The sequence below is a fragment of the Sorghum bicolor genome, chromosome 3 (assembly GCF_000003195.3).
Source record: "Sorghum bicolor cultivar BTx623 chromosome 3, Sorghum_bicolor_NCBIv3, whole genome shotgun sequence".
In the NCBI taxonomy this organism is placed as follows: Eukaryota; Viridiplantae; Streptophyta; class Magnoliopsida; order Poales; family Poaceae; genus Sorghum; species Sorghum bicolor.
In genome coordinates, this window is record NC_012872.2 from 7,628,028 (window position 1) to 7,639,382 (window position 11,355).

The window sequence follows — 11,355 nt, forward strand, 5'->3', positions numbered from 1 at the left end:
GTTGTACTGTGTAATTCTCAAAATAAATGAGTTTTGATAGTCCACTTATTTCATATTTATATAAACTTGGTTATAATTAGAAAAGCTTAGCTTAGGATAAAACTAAAACAATATAATGTGTATTTTCAAAATAGATTGAGTCACAACCAAAACGTAGATATGTTTAGGAAACAGAAAGGCTTGCTTGGTTTGAGTCTGACACTATACCATAAATAGCAATGGACAATCCGTTGCTTGAAAAGGGTGTATAGCAATGGACAGTACATTGCTAAAGGCTATAACGACGGACCGCTGCCGTTGTAATGAAGTCGTTGTTGTATGTATACAACAACGGACACATGTTATTTAGCGATGGACAGTTTGATGCTCCAATATTTCGCAACGGATAGCCTGTTAGAGCTTTTAGCAACGGACAGTTCATTGCAATAAGGACTTTTAGCAACGAAAAGTCCATCGACCTCAATTTAATAGGTAAAAAAATAATCCACATGTATTTAAAACTAGAGTAAACATCCAGATCAATACAATATTGAATGACATATACAAATGTGCACATTAATCATACTCACATTCATGTATATCAAATGAGTACATGTCACCAACCGGTTGACATCAAGCAAACATAGAAGCATATAGCTGAATACAAAAATAGTTATTTAAAGGAAAAATACAAACGGGATTTCATTAACTCACTTTTTGTGCACTATGCCTAAGTGTTGATGCAATGTCAAGGTTGGGCCATGCAAAATCAAAACTACAGTACATGCATCTTCAGACCAGCTACACTTATCATTCTCACTTCTCATGCTCTTGCAACATGTTGCATTGAGATACACTGCTGCAGAAATCCTCAAGGTTTATCTGTGAAGCGGCAAAATTAAGATGTAAGAAAATAGGGGAGAAAGTATAATAGAATTGGAGGTTGAAAATAAATACTATATTTACAGTGCTTGTTCAACATTGGCAACCACGAATAGATCCATATCCATTGAAATGCAGGGTGTGTTTTCAAACATTTAAATCAGTAGTGAATGTACATCCTACTTGGTTGGCTAAGAAAAGGAATTGGGCGGGTACTATAGGTTTATCTTTCAAATAGGTGACAAGAATTTCAGCGTTAAGAAGCTGACGTTCTTGTTGCCAAGGTTACTCCAACTTTCAATTAATCCCCTATTAATGGACTGGTTAATGCAAATCCATGACAAACTATTTTAGCAGGTGCATTGTTCGCCTAAACGGCCGTTTAGACCGTTTAAGTAAACGCTACACAGTGATACACCGTTTCCGTTTAATCATCAGTTTAGTCCATTTAATCGACCGTTTAGCCCGTTTAATAGACTGTTTAGCTCGAATAATGGCTAAACGACAGGTGACCGACTGTTTACCGTTTAGCATTTTGGAAAACATTGAGCAAGTATGTGTTAAGATTGCAAAATTCGATCCAAAACAAAAGGGTGGTCAACTATTCTAAATTCATCGATGACAACACGAACCCTAAATATGCTTAACATTTCACGGTGTCAAGTTCAAGTACAATCAACATAGAACCCTACTATGCTAAGTAGATTAAACTCATTTCTCCCCAGAGTGACAGAAGCATCAGCGATTTTGCTTGATGCCTAGGCCGCCATATTGCCAGATGCCCATGCTAACCATGCAAACACTGAGAAAATATTCAATGAAAACTACATGTTTAATGAAAACATGAAAACCAACTCAAAAAACATATTTATATTACTTGATAATTTTTGGAACTCAGCACATGCACAGTGCATTTATATAAGTACTTACATGCAAAGTTGGTATGCAAAATCACTTTTGAAAAAATACATACAAAAATCGTAAATTTCATATGTCTGTGCACTAGAATACAAAACTGCAGGAATTGTCTTCCATTGCATATGTATCTGAAATTTGTCATTTTTATATAATTTTTTCTAGATGTGTCATTTGCATTTTAACTTTTACATGTGAGTACATATATGAACTATAGATGTGCCAACTTCTAAAAAATGAGTGATCGAACTATGTTTCTTGAGTTGATTTTTATCTCAAAATTTAATGTAGTTTCCACCATAGTATTTTTTGTCAAATTTCAAAAAAAAAATTGAGTGATCGAAATATGTTTGAGTTAGTTTCTATATTTTCAAAGGTTGATATAGTTTCAATCATGTATTTTCCACAAATACAGCCAGGCGCTAGTTTTCCAGAACTCCACTTCCTGATTCTTGAGCCTCACCCCTTAATTTTAGAGTTATGCTGGTGTGGAAGCAAAGTGGGAAGCAGATGAAGTGATTCTAGTGGGATTCTTTTAGCTCTCAACTCGTAGGTTAAATGGAAAAATGATTCTTTTCAGCTTCCTATTAAAGTCTAGTTTTATTTTAATTGTTTAATAGAGCTCTACAAAATCCGCTCGATGAAACTAGGAGCATGGCTCCATCAAAACAGACCTAAATTTAAACTATAAAACAGACCTAAAACTTTGTCCATCGCTGCAGTTTCTTGACTATCTCCAACAATTGTTACCCAAAATATAATACCCATTTGTCCTTTGGGTAGCGCTACAGGTAGAAGGTTCCATACCTATTTTTAGTCTTCTCCAACAACAAGACCTAAAAGACAACACTCTCTGCAAATAGGTCTCAAGGAGAGAGGATACCCAAATTTGGGTTATGCCTCTCCTGATACCCAAAATGGATCTTCTGTATGGGTACCCTGTTTGGGTACTCTGTTGGAGGCTATAGGTATTGTGTTGGAGACCCATTTTGGGTTTGGGTTCCCAAATGGGTCTCCTCTTGGAGACAGCCTTATTGGAAACAAAGCCCACTGGGCCTCATACCGAGTACAAAGTGCTAGTGAAAATAGCAATAGTACGCGAATTGACGTGCGTCTAGAATGAACATACATGGCTATTCCATGCCGCCTCTGCTTGTAAACATTTGTTTCCAGTGATCCACATGTTTCAGGGCAGGAAAATTGGACAGCTCCCACAATATAACTATGAACAACAAGGCAACCAAATAGTTGATACTAATCATCATTTTTATTTCTTTCTAGCGCATCCAACGTGGATTGCACTGCAAGGCATCTTTACAGTAAATTATCAAGATATGAAAGGAACCAGTTATTCTTTTATCAGCCTGAAGCCCTATACATTAGTATATGAAACCTTTTGCTAACTAATCATTTCTTTTCTCGTATATTTCTTAGCTGGAGAAAACTTCCCTAAATTACAGTGTGGTCCACTTACGACAACCCAAAAATCCTCCTTCCGACCAAAGATCGACGCGCCAGTTAGCTGAAGAATCTGCTGTTTACCCCAGCCCTGTACAGCAGCACAGACTCGGGGCCACACGCAGAGATCTTAACCTCAGTGTATGCAGGAACGAAGAAAACATCACCTTCCTTTGCCTTTTCTCCACCTGACATAGAATCCAACTGAATCTCGCCTTCCCCGGTCATTACGAGAAATACGGATGGTCCTGGTACCGGGGATATGACAAGCAGTTCACCTGGAGGAACCAAGCAGCAATCGACCTCAAACTCGTTAAATGGTGGCGTGTAGCGCCTTACGTGTGGCTGCACAGGAACTCCGCGCAAAATTTCTGGGAAGGCCTGAATTAAAAAAAAAAGAGACACAGCAGACCAATTAAAGAAAATCACAAAATCATGACAGTGGCATGGAACTAATTGGTCTCTTGCTAGATTACTTTGCTTGATTAGAAAAATCTAGGTATCTAGGATTTTTCACTAACTTTTAACACCAAAGAGAATATGAACCTTTGTACTAACTTGTAAGGTTCATCATAAGACAAATGATCCATGGATAACACTTTAACAGTGCACTGAATTCTGAAGCATTTGCTCACTGCGAGCATAGTAAACAAGAGAGAGGTACTTGCCAAGTAAAGAACTTATGGAACAAGTAAATATAAACGAAGAAATATACTGTATATGAGAATTGAGAAACAATAGTAACAATGACACTCACCTGTTTGTATGTTAGCATTGAGCAGAGAGTTTGCACATCTCTGTATTTAGGTGTCAAACCAGCACGTACAACGTTGTCTGAAGTGGCCATAATTTCAATGCATTCCCCAGAGAGGTATGCATGCGGTTCATTTGGACCAATATAAAGCGCTTCACCAGGACTGAGCTTCACATAGTTAAAGAAAAGTGCTGCTAGAACTCCAACATCGTCTTGATATTGTCTCTCCAGGGACAAAACCAGCTGTTCTTTGTCTGTTAAGTTCCTAATCTGAATAGAGCAAGACATTGTTATTCAAGACACAATTGATGGCTTCTGAATCGTTGTTCATCAGTTTTTTACAAAAAAAAAATGCCAAGGTGTGGATGGTACATTAGATGATATACTGATATAACATGTTCTTTTTGGAGAGAAAGGAGCCTATTTGTTCAGTTGCTTATCAGTTATCGCCATTCAGGTATCTTTTTGAACCAGAAGAAATTGCACTGGACATGTACATTTGAATTGTTGCAAATACCAACCTATACAAATACCAACCATACTTCTAAAATAGGGCACTTTACTACTTATAGATTCAATTTAGTGCATTATTGACATTTGAGATCTGCTTGTAAAATTTTGCTGTGCCAAACCCAAAAAAAAAAGGTGATGAAATATCAACTTCAAAAGATTAGCTGGCCATAAGACAAAATAGGAAATGCATAGGTGCTCCAGTGCAAATTTGTCTGTACTGCAACAGAGAAACAAAAAGGATAATGCATGCATATAAAAATGGCAACATGGGGAGCTTGTAGCATGGAAACTTTCTAGCTTTCAATCATTTACTATCTGTTAGTAGCAAATGCTTGCAGTTTCTAGTGTCCCAAATGAAAATGAAAACATTTAAAATTGGAGGCTTTGTGATCAACGATAACCACTTTTTTAGGAAGCATCGTGCTAGTTAATATCTGTTAATTAGCGTTGCAAGCAACAGATCACCTTGTAAGCTACGTGCAAGCTTAGCATTATCTCATCTTTACATTATCTCCAAAGTTCACACTTATAGTGTAATTGTGCACTCATTTGAGACAACAGCTCTTCCATGCCTCTTGGGAGTAGTGTTGCAACAATCCACAAGCCAAATTTCCTTTGCTTACCAAAATGAGAAGTCTTAATTTTCCAATGAACTTTGCCAATTCATCTCCAGGTGAGCTACCATCTCTCTTACAACTATAACAATAAAAAATGGTTCTAGTCAATATTCTTCTGCTCATCATGCTCATTGGTGCACTGGGTATCCTGAAGGGTACATATCTTTTTTTTTCTTTTTGAACACAATGAAGGGTGCATATCTAGTCTATCTCAAACCTTGTACATACCAATCCCAACATACAACCCTCTGTGTTGTCCAACTATAATATCTATAATGATTACCTTCTCCTTAACCATCCATAAGCTGCAGCAAGCCACAGATCAGACATCTCAAGGTATGACCTCACCTACAGGACCATTTCAGAAATGGGAAAGCATTGGAGCAAGCAAACACTAGAAGTATTTAAGGGGCTAATATGTTTAATTGTTTTTTACTATGTTGCAATCTCTATAGCTTAATAGCTCTAGAGTGGTATAGAAACCAAGGAACCAGACCCAACATATCTAAAAAACTTTTTCATCATTTAAAAAGATAAGATCTTTTCAAGGCACATGGCTCAAGAAAAAGTAAGTCCTATCATAAACGAAGAACCAGAGAGACAAATTTGGTAGCAACATCCAGGATGTGAGTTTTTTTGGCTTGTGTTGAGTTAGGCGTCAAATGTAGCCTGCTACCATGACCTCTACACAGCTCGAGTCCGAAATGTTTCCCAAGGGTGGGGGAGTGTTATGGGGTTCAGCTAAGGTACCTAGGGCCCATAGGATTAATTTAGAGGGATTGGACCAACTAGAGATATGATTAGATATGGGTGAATTATAGATAGGATTAGATATGTTTTGTTAGGATTTGATTGGACCTTCCTTAGGTGGTCAGAAATCCTCTACATATAAAGGGAGGTGATGTATTAGGGAAGCAAGAAATGCAGAAGAATTAATCACCAAGTCCCCAATACTCTAGTCCCCCTCCAAGCCGACTTTGCCCAGCTATTTTCCTGGCAATGTTTACCATAATGATCTAAGGATCATAACCTAGTTCTAGAGTGGTATAAAAACCAAGAAACTAGACGCCGCATATCCTAAACAACTTTTTCATCATTTTCAAAAATAAGATCTTCTCAAGGCAAACGTCTTAAGAAAAAAGTAAGTCCATCATAAATAAACAACCAGAGATTGAAATTTGATAGCAACATTCAGGATCTGACAATAAAATGTATTAGTTATTATAACTGATGTCACAACAAAGAACAAACTGTAGAAGCTCGTAGCAATTATAGGCCAAGATTATCTCTCACCTTGCTGTCAGTATTCAGGCGACTGATCAGTTTTGCAACTGCTTCAGAAACCATGTCTTTACTTGCTGTCATTAGCTTAGCAAAAGCTGATCGCAAACTGGACTTTACTTCACTAACCCCATCATACTCCTTCATGTTCATCAGCTTGCCAGTATCTTCATGCCCAATTAGGCCTTCAATTTCAGGAACTGTCCTCAGGACATCCTTGAGCTCCTTCAGAATGGTAAAAATGATATGTTATTTTAGATGTAACTGTTTGTGTTTTCCAGACTAGAAGGTCAAATAAAATAGAACGTGTTTCCTCTTTAAGAAAGATCAATAAAAAACAAAAGGAGTGAGCATAAAATGGTCGCTCTATAACGAATAAGCTTGTTGCAGCTGGCTCTTTTCCTGGTATAATCAATCACTTATAGGATATATTTAATCTAGTATTCATTAAAAAAACATTCACAATGGACTACGAAATGAAAGATATTCAACACCTGATGATAATGACGATAAGATAAATTTTCTTTTGCAAAGCATAAAAAACAGAGCTATGAGAAAACCAAATATTATGTAATGATGACAAGATTCCTAAATGACCCTGCCTGTATTCTCTACAGTTTAAATTTACACTCATGGCCTCCAGCCCTACACTGAAATAATAAAAACTGTGCCCCAGGGCTGGCTGCTTTTCAATAGAGCATGCATGTTTGCGCAAAGTGACGGCAGGTAGTGAATGAATGTATATAGGTACAAAGAACCAAAGCTCAATTTTATGGTTCATGCCTATAAGTACTTTTATGGTTTATCTCAGAAAAAGCTCAATTTTGTTATTCCTTAGTACAGTCAACTTTTAGACAAAAGTACAGGGGAGGGCAGCTATTACCTGTCAACATATTTTATCTCTAAATCATTCGCTTTTTTCTAACTGCTGGATTGAAACTGAGCAGTCCTTATTCGCACATTTCTCCTTATTCTACCATGCTTTCCTGCAACATGTATTTAGTTTCTCTACTTCGAACATTGTTTCTCTTAGACTGGAACATTACAGATGGGCCAAAAAAACTTTCATCAAATAAATAGAATTTCTCAAATAAAAAGTAGCATTTTGTCCAATATTTTTCCCGTCTAGCAACGACATGTCCAAATATATATCATAAAAATGTGATTTCAGAAGAAGACAAAAAAAATATGACTGTTGTCCTGCAAATTATGCCATGACAGTTACGTGGGATAATCCTAAGAAGTTAGTTCCATGTCAATCTGCTTTTCCAACTTGAGAAAGCCGACAAAATTGACATATCGGTGCACATTATTTGTTTCAATCATTTGTTTCATTTCATTATTTGTTTCATTTCTTTCCTATAACCCATTAAACAAATTTTCTTGTGTCAGCTACTCACCAGAAATTTTCTTATGTCCAGTACTAGCAACTTAAGGTATCAGAATTATTGTTACAGCTGCACATCAAGAATACATATACCAAACCATAACGTCTCCTAACTAATTTATTCACGAGACCTCAAATTATAGACTTCCTTTATCTTAGGTCTCAGGCTCTCAGCCAACCAAACATCAAACAGAGAGAAAGAAATCATTACAGTTAAGCAGATCAAAACCAAGCGCGTTGTAGGCTTAGGCAGTTGTAGGTTTTTAGAATAACAAGTTGGTGCCAAATTAGTTGGTGCCAAATTTGAAGAAGCAAACACGTACTTTCCTTTCGTATTTTCATGTGCATTTGAACTTGCTAGCCGATGGTTCAACGACAAACAGTTGGCTGAGAAAACAAATAAAGAAAAACTCGGCGACCAAGAGCAGGAAAAAAAAACGGTTACCTCAATAGGGGCAAAGCCGCAAAGCGCCCGGAACTCCGTGAAGGCGATGGCCATCTCCGGCTTGTGATTGTCGTCCTTGTAGGTGGACGGCCGCAGCGCGTGCAGCACCTCGGCGAGTTTCTTGTCCGGGTGCGCCTGGATCGAGAGCGCTTTGGCCACCGACAGCACCTGCAACCGCAAACGGGTAGCCGAGTCAACCAGCCAGCGTTCGAGACGGCAATAAGAACGCGAAGCAAGCAACGACCCAACCCAAGGCACGGAACCGTTCGTCCACGGCCCAGTCGTAGTACCTTGAAGAGGAATGGGAGGTCGCCTCCCCAGCGCGCGGCGACGGCGGGGCCGAGCGCGTCGGGGTTCCGCGCGAGCCAGTCCCTGAGGAGCGCGCCGTCGCCGAGGAGCGTGGAGGGGCCGGACGGGTGAGTGCCCATCCAGAGCTCGGCGTAGGGGCGAGCCGGGTCGGGGTTCTGGTCGGCGAGGCGCGCGACGAGGGAGGCGGCTCCGTGCTGGCCCCACTCGTAGTGCTGCACCGCGCAGCGCAGCCGCAGCAGCCTTTGCGGCGGCGCCGGGGAGGCCTCGGGCTCCGGCTCCGGCTCCGGCTCCGGCGGAGCAAGCGCTGGTGGGTCCTCCATTTGGGCGGGGATTTGAGCTAGGCTTGACGACGGTTGGAGGGAGGGGGGGGGAGGAGCGTTTGGATTTTAAAGGGGAGGGAAGAGGAGGCCGCGGGCGGGTGGCGGCGGCACAACACAAAGGGGGAACCGGGGAAGACGACTCGCCCGATGCGTGAATTGACCGCGTCAGTTGTCTTCCGTTCCGAAAGTCCCGAGCGAGTGATGCGTTGGCTACTAGGCTGTGCCTGTGAGTGTGATGGGCCCCGCCGGGGTGGGGACCACTTTGCCTTCTCCTTTTCTTAAATACAGTATAAATCGCTTTTCCTGCTTCAGATCGATCTTTATACTTGTCAATATAGATATTCGTATTTATATCATGTTATAAATTTTAGATTAGTACTTGAATCCAGTTTTTATGATTTTTATATTTGATTCTAGATCCATATTCAAAAAATAATATAAGATATTTGATTTTATTGTATCGTGAAGAAAATATCATCTAAAAGTTATATTTATGACTAAATAACAACAATAAATGATAATTATTTAAATATAACTTAGTTCAAAATATTTAAAAGTTGTCTCATAAAGGATAAATTGAATTTATTATAATTTAAAATATTTAAAACTTATACGTATGATATTTTCTATATTATTAATTAATGATATGTAAAGGTCTAGTTTAATTAACTTTGGTATGACTAATCGTATAAAATTTAAGTAATTTAGTTTATTTGTATATTTATGATGTTTATATATTTAAATTTATTATTAGTGACTTTTAAATATTTATCTACACTTCTATTGTTATTTATATATTTGATTATTGAAATAATTATTAATATGTATATGTTGTTTTTTATAGTTGTCTTTATCTTATATAGTCATATTTTAAGTCCCTACGTACATATTGATATTATTCTACTATAGAACTATTAATAAGTAAATCTAAATATTATATTCAAAATCAAGTAAACATCTAAGTGCGAATTTGAATTTGAGATCTTCATTTTGTATCCAATCTGATAATATTTGTATCCGCATTGAAATTCAAATAAAAATATGATACATATAGTGAATCTAATCTGAATCATCCCTATTCCTAGTCATTTTCAAATAGACCCTTGTAAAAAATAGGCATTTGGCTATTTCTTGACTAGCTCTGTTTTTTCATCCACGACTCATACGGAGACGCACAAAGCTTTTTTCCTAGATGGATGAACCATTTTTAGAAGTGAACTATTGTCTTTTATATTTTCCTAGCAAAAATGCCCGTGCGTTGCAACGGGAGGAAAAAAACTATCAAATCTATCTATATCTTTATTACCTAATTGTATATATAATAACAAACAGGCAAAAATGTTTTTCTTCCTTGGTGGCCTCACCTTCCTCGCCTTAGGTTAGCTACAAGACCCAGTGCGCACCTCTTGCATCCATCCACCTGGAGCCACGACTTGCATGGAGGAGACCCATGCTCTCGTCTACCCAGTGCCACAATGAGTCGCGCTGCCGCCATAGGCTCAGGAGCTCGCCAGACGTTGCTGAGGTGTATATATTATATATACGAGCCTATTTAGTTCCCCACACCATTCTGCAAAATGAAACTAAACACCATCTAAAATTTTTGGCAAAATAGTTGTCATTTTGAATTTTGGCCTCAAAAGCCAAAAAAGTCAAAAAAAAATAGCTTCATATATTTTGGACCCTAAAATTTTTAGCATTTTGGATAGAACTAAACACATTCATAAAAAAATATATTTTGTATTTTGTATTTCACGGGGAATTAAATACAATCTTAATCAAAAGAAAAATAAATAAAGGAGAAAAAAGTACCTGGCCGTACACCGACACGCGAGACAGCCACCTCAAAACACGGATTGATGATGATATATTGGTGGCTGACCGAGTAGGACCTGAGCATTTTCTCCTAGACCACCACCACTCCCGAAGTGAAGAGAGAGCTTTCCGCCTCCGCCTTGGAGCGACGCTGCCGTCGGAGCTCGATACTGATGGGTGGCTTCAGGACCTCGCGTCCTACCTCCGTCGCCCTCTACGCCTTCCTCGTCTTCCTCAATCTCTTCGCCTTCGTTCTCACCGTCGGCGCTGAGCACCGCCACAACACCGTACGCTCCCTTCGCTCCTCCAGTCTCTCTGCATCTCCTCCGCGCCTACCGCTACATGCGTTGGTCAGATCTTCGTGCTTGATGGGCCTGATGCAGAGGAAGGCACAGAGCTGTTGCCGTTGAATATATAGTACTTGATTTGTACGTGATTTTGTTTTGGACTCGATCTGGATCTAGAATCTGGTATATGGTACGTGATTTGTATTTGATTTTGTTTTGGACTCGATCTAGAATCTGGTACCAGGCGAGTTCTCTGAGGCTCGAGATCCAGCGGATTACTATGTTTTTTATTTTGCCCGATGATATTTTCTTGTATATCGTATGGACTCAAGTCTCCACCCAAACGAAAAATTATCTAACGAAAATTTAGGCTAGATTTGAACCGGGGCGGAC

The 11,355-nt window shown here is 39.0% G+C and overlaps 1 protein-coding gene across 3 annotated transcripts; it reads right to left on the reverse strand.

The window, feature by feature from the left end:
- Positions 3,025-9,011, reverse strand: LOC110433293 (mannose-6-phosphate isomerase 1-like). Of its 3 annotated transcripts, XM_021455109.1 has the most exons (8): positions 8,522-9,011; positions 8,232-8,399; positions 6,412-6,624; positions 5,402-5,466; positions 5,125-5,197; positions 3,992-4,258; positions 3,513-3,615; positions 3,025-3,422 (listed from the first exon to the last, which is right to left on the reverse strand). In XM_021455109.1, exons 1-8 carry the CDS (start codon positions 8,858-8,860, stop codon positions 3,295-3,297), a joined length of 1,356 nt encoding a protein of 451 aa, XP_021310784.1. In that variant the 5' UTR covers positions 8,861-9,011; the 3' UTR covers positions 3,025-3,294. The 3 variants fall into 3 exon arrangements, with proteins under 3 accessions (XP_021310784.1, XP_021310783.1, XP_021310785.1); XM_021455108.1 differs by having other exon boundaries at positions 3,025-3,615; positions 8,522-9,004; XM_021455110.1 differs by lacking the exons at positions 5,125-5,197; positions 5,402-5,466 and having other exon boundaries at positions 3,025-3,615; positions 8,522-8,990.

Coding starts and splice junctions, on each gene's coding strand:
- LOC110433293 (XM_021455108.1), bottom strand. CDS start 8,860: ATGGAGGACCCACCAGCGCTTGCTCCGCCGGAGCCGGAGCCGGAGCCG. Junction 5,467..6,411: donor GCCTGAATACTGACAGCAAG/GTGAGAGATAAT, acceptor ATGGTCCTGTAG/GTGAGGTCATACCTTGAGAT. Junction 4,259..5,124: donor AATTAAGACTTCTCATTTTG/GTAAGCAAAGGA, acceptor TGCTCTATTCAG/ATTAGGAACTTAACAGACAA.